Source organism: Rhinolophus hipposideros (genome assembly GCF_964194185.1).
Source record: "Rhinolophus hipposideros genome assembly, chromosome: 7".
In the NCBI taxonomy this organism is placed as follows: domain Eukaryota; kingdom Metazoa; phylum Chordata; class Mammalia; order Chiroptera; family Rhinolophidae; genus Rhinolophus; species Rhinolophus hipposideros.
Genome location: NC_138053.1, coordinates 59,013,913 through 59,028,578, shown reverse-complemented (window position 1 = coordinate 59,028,578; position 14,666 = coordinate 59,013,913). Strand labels below are relative to the sequence as shown.

The 14,666-nt window shown below is 32.9% G+C and overlaps 1 protein-coding gene across 1 annotated transcript in view; it reads right to left on the bottom strand.

Annotated features, from left to right (window-relative positions):
- The window catches only part of ADAMTS6 (ADAM metallopeptidase with thrombospondin type 1 motif 6), a 263,654-nt gene that overhangs the window by 111,481 nt on the left and 137,507 nt on the right, over positions 1–14,666 (bottom strand). Inside the window, exon 11 of the mRNA XM_081054061.1 lies at positions 6,561–6,702. Within this exon, the coding sequence (XP_080910187.1) occupies positions 6,561–6,702 (142 nt within the window). The remainder of the gene's footprint in view (positions 1–6,560; positions 6,703–14,666) is intronic.

Below are 14,666 nucleotides of genomic sequence, written 5' to 3'. Positions count from 1 at the left end.
GGAAATTCTGTGATCTTCTGTACTTCAATAATCACTCTTGGTCTCATTCATTATAAACCTTTCAATAGTTTCCCATTGCTCTTAAGATAAAAACCTAGAATTCTTAACGTGGCCTATCAAGTGCAGTCAGATTTGGTTCCTACTCTGTTTTCCTATCTCGTTTATGTGGTGCTTGCTGAGACCTTCAGCCGCAAAGGCATTCTCTCAATTCTTCAAATACACAGCCACATGGTGTTCACAAAGGTCCTCTCCCCACCATCTCTTCTCCAGATCATTCTTCTGACTCATTCACTAAACAAGTATTTTCTGAGCTCTTATTATGAAGCAGGCATTGTACTACTATATAAATTGTCATAAACAAGGAAAGTGGAATTCCTGTTCTCATGAAACTTATATTCTCATTATAGCTATCAGTTCATTCATTCAATAAATATTTATCGAGCGCCTGCCATGACACAGGTACTGTCCTAAATGTTAAGTATAGAACAGTGACTGGAACAGGCAAAATCTCTGCCCACAAGGAAAACTGATTCTAGTAGGGAAATCAGGCAATAAACAAGAAGAGCTAGTAAAATACATAGTATGTTAGAAAGTAGTAAACGTGAAGGAGAAAAATAAAGCAAGGAAAAATGACAGGGAGTAAGAGTTTTTGTGTGTTCACGTGTGTGTGCAGATCATTTTAGATAAAGTTGTTAGGGAAGGCCATACCTAGATCACATTTAAATAATTAACAAGTAATCAAATAAACAAAATGATTATGGATTTGTTATAAGACCTATGGAGGAAATAAACAGCATAATGTAAAAGAAAGTAACTGGGAGAACTCTTTGCATACAGATTGGTCAGACAGAAAGCCTATCTGAAGAGAAATTGCATTTGAGCTGAGGTTGAAGGATGAGAATTAGTCAAAATGTGACCCCTGAAATATCTTAATATGCCTCCCAAAGTACAGATGGCTCAGATTCTCCTAAAGCACTACCAGCATACCAGCTATACAGAAATGGTATCATGGATGACAGATACACACAGAGGAAAGGGAAACATTTATTGAATGTCTGCCATGTGCCAGGTAAATGAAAAACATTTTGCATGCTTGTCATACCCTTTTGCTATCTGAAGTTTACAACAACAAGTTGGTTGCTGTTCACTGGAAAAAGTGTCTGAGTAAAATCTATTGATGATCGATTTGAGGTCATAGGTAATCATTATTAGTAAACAGACCTTCTATCTAAAACACTGTCGAACAATATTCTGTTCCATTGTGAAACCATGTATTAGATCATGTATTCTCACTTATGGTTCAGAATACATGGCCCATTAATAAAACACTGTACAGTTCTCCATTAAAGTAAGAAACAACAATGTACAACACACTATTACGCATTTACATGCTAACTCTTAAGTCTATATGATGTGATAAGCTTCATAGTTAATAATTCTCCATAAATTAAACAAGGCTATGATGTCTATAAAATTTCTCTAAGCATCATCTCTCTCTTTTTTAAACCATTTCATTGAGGCATGACTGACATACAAAAATCTGTACATATTTAACATATACAACTTGGTAAGTTTGGAAATAAGAATACATCCATGAAACCATAATCACAAACTAGGCCATAAACATCTATCACCTCCAAAAATTTCCTCCCATCCTCTTGATTATTATTTCTGTGTATATAATATGAACGCTTAACAGAAGATCTACCTTCTTAGCAAATTTTTAAGTATACAATACAATACTGTTTACTACAGGCACTATGCTATACAGTAGATATCTAGTACTTACTCATCTTGCATAAGTAAACTTTGTATTCTTTGACCAGAATCTCTCCATTTCCCCCTCTCTCCAGCTCCTGGCAACCACTGCTCTACTCTCTGCTTCTGTGAGTTTGACTGTTTTAGATTTTTCATATAAGTGGTATCATGTAGTATTTGTCCTTTCGTGTCGGTATTATTTCATTGAGCACAATATCCTCCAGGTTCATCCATGTTGTCACAAATAGCAGGATTTCCTTTTTTAAGGCTGCATAATATTCCATTGTATGTATAAACCACATTGCTTTATCCCTTTATCTGTCAATGAACATTTAGGCTGCTCCCATATCTTAGCTACTGTGAGTAATGTTGCAGTGAACATGAGAGTACACATATCTCTTTGTGATCCTGATTTCAATTCTTTTGGATATACTCCCAGACATAAGATTGGTGAATCATAGGTAGTTCTATTTTTAATTTTTGAGGAATCGCCATACTGTTTTTCATAATGGCTGCACCAATTTATGTTCCCACTAACGGTGCACAAGGGTTCTCTTTTCTGCACATCTGTGCCAGCACTTGTAATCTCTTGTCCTTTGGATAATAACCATACTAACAGGTGTAGGTGATTTCTCATTGTGGTTTTGATTTCTATTTCCCTGATGATTAGTGATATTGAGCATCTTTTCATGCATCTGTTGGCTATTTGCTTGTCTTCTTTTGAGAACTGTCTCTTCAGGTCCTCTGCCCAGTTTTTAATTGGCTTATTTGGGCTTTTTTGCATTGAGTTGTAAGAGTTCCTTATCTAGTTTGGATATCAACCCATTATAAGATACATCGCTTGCAAGTGTTTTCTCCCATTCCATAAGTTGCCTTTTCATTTTGTAGTCAGTTCCCTTGGCTGTGAAGAAGCTTTTTAGTTCGATGTAGTCCCACTTGTCTATTTTTTATTTACTTTTGTTGCCTGTGCTTTTTGGTGTCATATCCAAGAAATCACTGCCAAGAAAAATGCCAAGAAACTTTTTCTCTCTTTTCTTCTAGGAGTTTTATAGTTTGGGGTCGTACAAGTTTTTAATTCATTTTGAGTTCATAGTTTGGGGTCATACATACATTGTAAGGTAAGGGTCCAGTTTCATTCTTTCGCATGTGGCTGTCGAGTTTTCTCCATTTCACTAAGAGAAGCCTTGTGTACATTTATTGAAGAGACTATCCTCTCCCCATTGTGTATTCTTGGCACCCTGTTCAAAAATCGCTTTGGCTATTTGACGTCTTTTGTGGTTCCATACGAATTTCAGGATATTTTATTTCTATCTGTTAAAAATGCATTGGGAAAATCATCTCTTGATCACTACCAGTAAATTATGTACTGGATATTGTTAACCTATATCGAACCATTAAATGTATTTGAAAACAACATTTGGGATATGATTTAAAGTGACAGAATAAAGAAATACAGAGCACCTAAAACCTATGTAGCTTTGCTAACAATTGTCACCCCGATAAACTTTAATTAAAAAAGAAAGAAAGAAATACAGAGCTATGTCTGAGACTGATTCCTGAATTAATCTGTGCTTTCTGGAAAGCATTCAAAAGATCATCCACAGTCTTACAATATATAGGCTCATCAGCGACTTCCTTCCTATATTTAAACTTATTGTTGTTGTGAAACGTTTTTGTTAACCTAATTTTAATAATTCTCTTCCACTAACAGAGGGTAGACTAATAGAAAATGGAAGAGGAATGAGACAATAGATTCTACAGAGATTCATAGGAAGCAATTTGCCTCTAAATAGGCAAAGAAACATTTTTTGGACTAAACTGATACCACTTTTTTTGCAATGCATTTTCATCAAGGATGAATCAATGCCTTCTTAGAAAACTGCTAATGGATTTTTTTTTTTAGATGACCTAGTAGGAACCTGGTTTTGCATGCTGCTTGTCTGTACCTGCATCTTGCCCTGAAGAGGGGCTAACCTTTTGTATAAGGTAAAAGAAAATAAAACTCAAATCCAAGACTCAGGGTTCCAGATACCTGAGAATTTATGATCCTGAAAATAAGTTTAGGGAAGCTCTTCTGATCATCTCTCTCACAAAAATGACTGGGACAAAATGGAGAGTTTTGAGGAGATGTTTAAAAATAGGCATCACCTGATGAAAACCGACAAAAGTGTCTCCTAAAATACAAAGTCTGCTATCTTTATTAACATATTTACTATATCTAATGGAAAGCAGAACCGACAGATTTAGGTACATTTTTATGTTTTACCTTGGGGTAGGTAAATCATATTCTGTATTTTTAGTTTCTCCAGCTATAAAACATTATTACAATTTTAATCAAAGCAGTCTGAAGTATCTCAGAAAAAGAGTGTAATTAACAGAAACTATATATCATTTATAAATTATTACATTATACACCTATATTACTCTGTATGTTGTACTATACTGCTTTGTTCTTTGTATTTGAAGCCATTACCATCTCCTCATACTTCTAATGGAATTATGGTATATCTGGAAACATAAATGGAGTAAAACAAAAAAGCAAAGTTTTCACATAAATTCCAAAATGTAAGTAATGTACCTACTCACAAAGAATTCAGGCAATATTTTTCATCAGTACACATGCAATCCCTGGTAGCCTCAGCAATGACCACATGATGACCAGTAGGAGAGACGGGAAGCTGATTGCTTCTGCAGTTTCGGGTCATTTTATTCTTGTTTAAAATCTTCCCTGACAACATGAGGGACCTTCCAGTTGCAAGAGGGTTCGCTTCGTGATGCTTCAGCACCAGAAGTATGCCCTCACTAAAAGGCTCTCGTAAGCCTCCAGTCTTATTTGTGTTAGTGTTCATCTCGGGATGCGACCGTCAGCTATCTAAATCAGGGCTGGTTTGTCTCCCCTTTAGCTACCATCTCAAGCATGACTTGTTTACCGACTGAACACTCACCTTCAAAGCCACTACTGTTTTCTAAAGTAGTACTCTGAATTCTTTAAAATCTTCAGGGTTCATCTGATAAAACATGGTGTGTGTCTGGGTGCTATCAATTGTGTAAACCCAATTTTTTAGGTACAAGCTTAAGAGGTGGGATGATTATGAAGAATCTCCCATGACTCAAGAAACTTTGCTAGTAATATGTAGCACTTCATAAAAAAGTAACATAAGCATGTTCATATAGTACATTGTGTAAGGAAATCATTTTGCTGCAAATCAATGTGAAAAGATTCACAATAAAAAACATGAAATTGTATAGGATTGTAAGATGTTAATGTCTTTCCCTTGTTTTCCAATTTTATTTCATAGCTGTTACAAAAGTCTTTATAAATATAACACATGAAGAAGTAGAACCTAAAAGACGAATGTAAGGAATATAAACTGAAAATGTATAATTTCTCATTACTGTTTATCTCACTTCAAACCAAGAAGTCTGAAACAAATGATATACTTATATAGAAATAGGATAATCGGGTTAAATTGTTTCATTAATTTATTGAAGGAAAAAAGTGCTTTCATAGATCCTATAAAACTGCTAATACATAAATTATATAATATGGAAATATATAGGTGCGTTAAAACCAAGTTTCCAATAGAAAAACTAAACATAGATTAACTATCTTACTTGCTAACAAATTAATGAAAGACCATAGTTAAGAGTAATCTAACAGTATATACAAAGACTAGGATTAAAGTTTGGCTGACCTTTTCCGAGGGAAAAAGCAACCCAAGAAAAAAACAAACTAAAATCATACAGAAATGAGAAGTAAAGACTTTTCACAGAGAGACCAGAAAGGCCAAAGTTTTACTCAAGGCTCTAGATGTTCAGATAGTTGCACACATTCTTTAAATCTAGCACACGAAATGTACTACCAAAGCCAACCATGAATAAGAGACTTGTCACCCAAGGGAGATTTTAAAAATCACTTTCTTTTGTATTGTACCCATGAGGAATAATTAGTACAGTGCAATGCATACATTGTTTTGTCTTAATTACCTTAAAACTTAATTCTTTTTATGGCTATTTTTTTTAAAAAAGGGATTTTAAACACTATTTTCATAAAAATAGGAACCAAGTTATAAATGTATTTTTGACTCCTGAGTATTTTTTGACAATTTATTAAAAAATCCTACTCTTTCTCTCAACATGCTTATGCTGTGCACCTATTATGAACACATCCCTATCCTAGACACTGAAATCTTTCTCTGTGAAACTTAAGAAGAATCTTCTGAAATAGACACTGGACATCGTTAGGCAGACATGAAGAATCAATTATGATACCTATTTTTCCCCCCGCAGCCATTTTGTTTCTCTATTTGAGTTAACGTCATTTTGTCCCCACTTGCTTGTTGTTTAGGAACGTGGGAAATGGATGGAAGCAACTTAAAATGACTCAGTACTAGAAAGTATAAATTAAAGGCTCCAGGCCAATATAAAATGTCCTTAACCCAATTAATTAGAGAACCAGAAAAGGTGGAGGTCCGGGGAGAGGTTTCAAAACCGTAACATTTCATAAAACAAACTAAAGGTGGCATCATAAACTCAGGACTGAAAGAAGAAATACATTCGAAATTATTAAAATTCTACCAGCACCCTTCACAAGACATTTGAAAATTATTTAATTTAGGATTACTAAAACATTTAGAAATAGATACTATACAAATATTGTCAGAAAAAGAGCACTGTCAAAGACCACATTAGCATACATGATGTTACCAGAGGGAAACTATATTCATCAAAATTCCATCCTAATGTGTGTGTCATGAAAGAACATGTATAAATAACTAAACATAAGGATTGAGACTTCTTACCCCATATTTACACTGGCGGGACGTTGATCCATACTGGTAACGACATTGTTCATCAGCATCATACACCTGACCTGGGGCCACAGCTGGATAAAGAAATTCACGCTTGGGAGGCTCATTATCAAGGCAAGTACCACGGCCTGAACTGTTCAACATAAAGGATCAAAGGAAATTAGGAACACTATGGACGATTTCCATCACAATTATGAAACCATTGTTGAGCTCTTTGTTTTAATAACTTGATGCATGAAAAACAATATAGTCTACCAAGAAATAATCACATGGCAAAATAGAATAGCTTTACTGAAACCTGAATAAGAGCTCCAGTAGTTTTTCCAGCACCAAGACATAATAAAAGCATCTCTCAGGCAACAATATAAAAATGTCATGTTGGCCTTAAAACACTGATTTCAACTAATTTCTGAAGGAATCAAAACAGAATTTCACATTGCTCTAAGTTTCTTGTTTGTTTTCAGTGAAAATATAACCTCATCTGGTAGTAGAATTAAAAACATAAAATGTGGAAAATTAAAATTAAAATAAAAAATTGTGGTTGTAATCCTTAAAGACCTAATCTATATACTTCCACCTTGAGTAGAACAATAGGTGCTGTAGTAAGTAAGACATGTCCAAAGGTTCTTGAAATATTTCAGTAATAAATGGGCTGAATGACAGATGAGGCCAAGATCCAAAGTTCTGCTCTCAAGTATATTAGAAGTGTTTAGTCTCTCAAAAATTTCATATTTCATCTAGGGTCATCAGAGTTAGGAAAGGGAATGTTCTCCTCTCTATATAATTTCTGCTTTTCAAAGTGTGCTTGCACTCAAACATAATATTTAATTCAGTGGAACAAATAACATAAAGATCGCCAAAAACCAGACAGAATACCTTAGTTTAAAGAGCTTTATACTTTGCTAAATATAATTGTTCATTTTTATTGAGTCAGTGTGCATAAAATAGGACAGATGCTTTTTTACTTTCATTTCACATGTGAGTAAGTTAGAATTTTTAAAGAATTCCTATGCCAACATTTAAAAATTTTTTCCAACATTCCTGTCAATTGTGCCAGCACTTGTGTTTTTTTTCCAAATCTTTTCCATCTACTTTGCCAAAGGAAAATAATTTCACAAGTAGAAGTTCCTCAACTATTATTTAGGACAGTACAAATTTTCATTTATAGATAAGTAAGAAAGAATCATGCATAACAATGAGTTTCATATTACTAATATTGTATCACATCTTAAAATGTAAAAGTTAATTTGCTACATAAAAATGTGTGTTTGCACAGCAGCAAATTAATATCTTTTAAAAACAGAACAACATTATTTATAAGGTGATAGATTCAAAGACTCAGGGAACAGAATACTGTCTTCTTTACACATTTTTCCTTTCACTTATGCACCTCTCGATTTTCAATCAATAAAAAATATTTAGATGGAATATTAAAAGTGCTACTAATATAGATGAATTTTGCTATTGGCTACTACAATTATTTCACTTGTCACTGTTCAAGGTATCTAACTAAAAGAGAACCATTTCTTTTTTCACCCAACTACCCAGTTTTCATTTCAGAACTCTTTTTATTTCCTGTTTATTGTACTTTTAGAAATTGACATGTACCTTGGTAAGAAAAATTCTTTCTTGATAAAATTTTTACAATAGAAAGTTCTTTTTTATTTTAAAATTTAAAATATCTTTAATCTATACAGGTACACAAATGGTAGGCAAATGCATTTCTACTAGTAAATTCGAAATTATATATTAAGGTTAATGATAAAATGGTCAACATGAAAAATATAATGGAAGAAGACAGTCCATTTTGATAATATGGCATATTTGTGAAATAATTGAATTAGTAGTTTAAATCCTTAATTTTCTTTCTAAAATATCAATTTCATGTCTATCTATACCAAATAATAAAGTCTTGCTGAGAGGAGTTAAATTTGTACTAAAAATTAAATATCAAGTTAAATACTACTAAAAATCAATGGGAAAATTTTAAGGACTGAAGTACTTAAATACAGGATCCTATAGGTAAAAATACATGCCAATATATTCACCTAAGTGGCATGAACTCAAAATCTATGAAAAATTATTATACATAATTACCTTTAAAAATACAGAAAATTAATCTAAAAATGTAGAGGACGAATTATGAAGACCTCAAGGTTTAAGAATAAATACTCTGAAGAAAACATTCTTTCCTGTTAGCAAACTGAAAATTGACTTCATCCAGGAGGAAGTAAGAATAATTACTTCTTTAAAATTCTTCTTCCCAGGTATTAATGGTCTTCCAATCATGGTTCATGCTCTTTAAAAATACCAAATCAAATGACCATTACAAGGGCCTCCAGACTATGAAGAATGCTATGTACTGTGGTCTTCTGAATCATTCTTCTGAGAAAGTTTATCCCAAAGTGGATTTTGTTTCAGTTCTTTGGAATTACCTATCTCTTTGTATTAATGTGGTCTAATTAAATATCTAAACAAGTCTTGTTCCCTTTTCCAGTATATTTTTACAGAAGAAGAAACCATATGAAGTAAAATAATGAAAAATCATATAGATCTTTAAAAAATGAACATGTATGTTTAGGAACATGGCATCCACAACGGCTTTTTGAGATGGGTTTGGTAGTATTTGTACAAATTAATAATGCTTGCAAGTCAAGTGTTTTACCTACTATTAATGGCTCTGGGAAAGCAAGTGTGGGACAGGTTGACTTCAATTGTTTCTACATTTGGGGTAGAGAATGTATTACATATTTTCCTCCTAGTCACCATATCTGGTATATATTGTACAATAAAACCTTGTTTAAAGTATTTGGGGGGTGGGGTAGTTTTCTATTTTAATTCTTAATTGAGGGTTAAGCAACAAAAATGCTTTCTGCATAATGTTACTAAAATTTGCCACTTTCCTGCTAATTTCAAGTAAGTTAAATCTATAGATCACCATTACAAATTATTAACTAACTCTTAGAAAATAACAATTCTGGGTATTTCCATGCTCCTGAGTCATCAATTACTATCATCAAATATCACAGGTATAGATACAGAAAGTAGAGGAGATGGATTTGAGAAGTGTATATTCAACCCTGTAAGAGCTTCTTTTTTTTTCTTAAAAAATTCCCAAGTGCTCTACCCTAATCACAGCCCTCATTTCCCGCCAGGAAGTAACTAATATCCTGATTTTATAAATAATAATTTCCTTGTTTTTGTTAGTAGTTTTATCTCCCAATTATTTATCTGAATGTTTTTGGACTCTATAAAACAGGAGACATACTGTAGATTTTGTGTGTGTGTGACTTGATTCTTTCACTGAGTATTATTGACTGTGAGATATATCTATATTGATGAGTATAACTATAGCCTGTTTATCTACATTGTTCTTTAATATTTCATTTAGGACTATGCCACAAGTATGAAGTGAACATTTGAATTATTTCTAATTTCTACAAATTGCAAATTATGCTAATATAAATATTTTTGTATAGGTCTCCTGGTACAAATGTTTTCTCTTAAAGATATTAGATATGTTATTTTCATATATTTTGCAATTGTTTCCTTTTAACAAAATGGAAGTTGTAATTTTTATTTAATATAGGGTTCTAGCTAATCAACGTAACCATACAATTCTTATGATGAGCCTAGTGTTATTTATGCTACTATTATCAAAATGATAATAGTGATATTATATATAAATATTCTTGAATTTTCCCATCAAATACCATAGTTGTGCCTTAGTGTCATATGAGCATTTTTCTACCCAGAAAACATAAACCTCACTTATTAATGAATAAAATGAAGGATACTGTTAGTAGTTTCCATCTATGAGAAGCTAATACAACTTACTATTGTTAAGCACAGATATTCTTGTCCAGAGCAAAACTGTATACACAAAAAGCAGAACTATGATTATTTCCCTAGCAGCATATATTTCACAACTAAAAACCCAATCCTAGTTAAAATCTATAGCAACATAGATAATTATTGAATTCATAGACTCGACTTTCATTTATGTTACTAAGACAAGGCAATAAAATGTATATGAGTTTGAGAATATGCTTTTTCCTTGATTATAAAATTCTTAGTAAATCAAAGTATATTTACATTTCCAGAAATTCTTGCAGCATGATAGCAAAGTCGTATTTTATGTATTCTACTTCTAATTTAGAGAAGTCTTATTTACATAGCTCAAAAGTTAGCTTGAAAATAGGAACATGAGCCAGGGTTGAGTCTTCAACTAAAATTTACAGATCCCTATGTAAAATATGCACTCTTGGCTCTGTTTCCAGAACACATGAGGACATACTCCTAATTGTAATCTTAGATTTATTTTTCACTCTATTATACTATAAAGTATAGACTATCATTATACCACACAGTTGGTCAACTAAAAACAAACCTTTCTATATAACCCTGTACATATCTTAACAGTCTCTTAACAACAACAACAAAAAGTTAATATTTAATGCCATCTCCTATTTTTTCCATAAAATTATTCTAATATATCTAAATTAAGCAAAAATGAATTAGGTTGGCATCATCTATAGCAAACCAAGTGTCTTACCTACTATGTTCTCATAAACTGCTTTATCGGTCTTCACAAAACTAACAATGCATCACCTCCTAAAATGAGTTACTTTAAGTCAGACCTTTCTCTCTTGCCCTCTGTAGACTGCAGTGCTTGAACACAACTGAACTTGAGGCTTCCAATATACAAACACTGAACTAATAATGGTTTACTTAGTTATATTCTCTTTTTCTCCACATGTAATTATGACTTACCAAAGATATTTATGGGTTTGAATGAAGTCCCCAAAATGTGTCAGATAAATGGAAGGCGAAGAAACCTTTTTTTATAAGCTGTTCCATGGGTTCCATATACATATACATATACATATACATATATATATATATATATATATATATATGGTCCTATTGGTAAAACTGTTTTCTGTCTAATAGATTATTGATTTTGACCTTCAAACATAATTGCTATAGAGAAAATGTGAGTGCCTTGGTCATCCTTTTCATCTTGTATCACTTCTCTTGCAGCAATACTACTCACCTTTTTTCCTAGTTCACCTTCAACCATAACGTTGTTTTGCCTTTTTCCAGCTTCCATCCTTTCTGTGAAAATGGCTGGTCTCTATTTAATTTGGAACTGTAGGAAATTTTGCTATGGATCTTTGACAGTTCAAACAATTTAACAGACTTTAATTTAAATAGAGCAAGAATTGACTCACAGAGGCCTCGGAATTTTTGAAAACTATATGAAATTACTCTGTACTACCACTAAGTGGTGGAAAATATATGAAAAAAACTGGCCTAAATGACTTTTGGCTGCCTTTCACTGCCTGGTAAATTAGCCCATTGTCATCAGTGAGAGTGAGCCATCATACCAGGTTCAGTTTCCTCTATTTTCTAAGTAAATAAATAAATAAATAAGTCCCGCAGGCAGATAGGAAGGACACTACCTGCAAAGCCGTCCGCCGAAAACATCAGAAGCTGGCATAACACGTCCATTTTAACGGAAATGGGTTCTTTATTATTTAATCAGGACGGCTTCTGGGCGATTCATGAACCACTTATTGAATCACCGAGTTTAAGAAATCTGAAAAAAAATATTGGGAGTTGGTAAACACCATCTCCTGATTGATCAATAGCACGTAGTGTTTCAGAATGACACGAGAGACTTTTTACTCTATTGGCATTTAAAGGCCATGGAATTGTTTTCAGTTGAACATAGTGAATAGTGAATCTCTATAAATCATAGAAAGCTCATTGTTAAAATCCACCATCATCTTTGGCCTATACAGTCACTAAGTAGAGAAAGGTATGCATTTTGTTGGCTGGGCTGCAGTTCCTAAACAATTCATCTTTCAAGATTTCTTTTTCTTGAGAGGAAAAACTGAAATAAAATGTTATGAGTCTTTTTGAGCCAACTATAAAACATAAATGTAACCTCAATCCCTGATCAAAATATCACTGGATTTTAAAAAATATCACACATAGCTGCTAAAGCAATTAAGTCCACTGCATTAGTAAAAAGGAACAAAGAAATTCAAGAAAGTTACTATTATGTCTTTGTGCTCCAATGAACTGACCTTTTTGAAGGGCCTTGTGTTTTAAGAACCTTTATTGCTTGGTCAGATTATGATCAGAGTTATTTAGTTTGTTATTAAAGATAGAGAATAAAGCCAACTTTCCCCCAAATCTCTACCCATTGTCTTACAAATCTACCTTTCACAGATGCCTTTAATTTTGTGAGTATCCCCACAAGGATACACAACAGAAATATTTTTGTAAATTGCAGGATGAATAAGCACATCAGAACCCTGTCAACTCTAATCATGCTTACACATATAAAATGCAAAGAGGCAATAACACTTAAATAATGCTTTTGGGGTTAATTAAATTAATTCAATGGAACACTTCATTGCAACTAACAATAATTTTACGTTTCTCACCAAACCAGTGGTGATTTCTTAACTGTGTTTTATCAGCAATTTCAGGATTCCCCCTTGGAGTGTTTTAACAGCCTTGACATGGTTTCAGGTAGGCAGGTGCTGGCAAAAGACGAAAAATTGGTCCTTGTATTTACTATGCATACAGAGACAGTCCTAGCAAATGGGCTGTGCAATAGAAACAGCACAGAGGAGCAAGAAAATGGTACTTGAAGAGAACAAGAGGACAGAAGCCTTTGAAAATGCATAGGAATACCGAGCATGTTATATATTTTGTCTTTCTGGGGACAGGCACTAAGATTCCATTATTAAAATATGAGTGTAGTCAAGGGAGAAATTGCAGATCTGGCTTGATTTCTGGGGAGAGCAGATCTCCCCATTTAGATAATATGATCTCATTAAAAACATCTTGGAAAATGATATTGCTAGTGCGTTGTGTTACAAACTACCAAAAAATGTCAAACAAATTATCTGTAGTCTATCTTTATAGCCCTTCACCCAGTTTTGGCATTGGGCAAGTACAGTGTCATAATTATCTATTACTAGGATTAAAAACTGTTAGGTTCTACAGAAGAGCTACTTTCCAAAATGAATTTCCAATTCTGTCCATTTCATTATTATATTCCAAAATGAATTTCCAATTCTGTCAATTTCATTATTATATAAGTTAATTCAAAAGAGACGGTTTTAAACATTTATCTTTTGATCTGTGATTGAGCAAAGCATTGTGTTAGGTAATTTAAAATCTCTTGTTTGAGGCTTCTAAAAAATATAATTATAACTTTTCAGGATATGATCTGGCCATTCAGAGCTGAACCAAAACTTTAATGAATAATGTTACCCTACATAACATAGCTGAATTTTTAAAATTTTATACTATCATCATGCTAATGTGAACTTTAAACAACGACAATTTTTAAAAAGATTTCTGTTGCTTGCCTGTGCTATATGTATGACTCACTTTTCATGGAGTATTTAATCTCTCCTCCCCAAGAAAAAAAAAAGGCACAATATTGAAGGTAATGATAGAGCAGTAAAGCTTAAAACTTTGATATTATTTACAATAATAATATTTACCACTTCATGAAATGTCTCTTAAGTGTTTTTAAGTGTTTCTTAAGTGTTTTTAATGCATTATAGCATTATGCATAATTATATACATACCTGATGTATTATTACCTAAGCTCATTTAACAAATGAGGTCACTGAAGATTACAAAGGTGAAGCAAAATGCCTAAGGTCACACAGTTAGAAAGTGAGACCTAAGTGTATTAGTTTCCAAAGTTCAATACTGAAGCCCTATGGCAGGTGAGATGTGGAAGAACATCTGCTTTCCTAAACATAGTTATACATTAGCTAATTTATATTCTCCACAGTTATGTAACCAGACTCTTGGACTATTCATTAAAGAACCAGCAAAAAAGGTCCCAAACTGTAGAAAAGATGAGTCGCTTAATAAATTGTGGAAGACAAATTTTCATTTTCTCCTTTTTATTTCCTGAGTGTTTGATTTTTTGTTGTTGTTGTTCGTTACTATTAGATACTTTGGCATTCTTATAGAACTCGGTTTTTTCCACCAACAAAATGAAATATGTAATCATTGAATTAAAGTTTGACCTATGCTCTATTAAAATTATGTAAA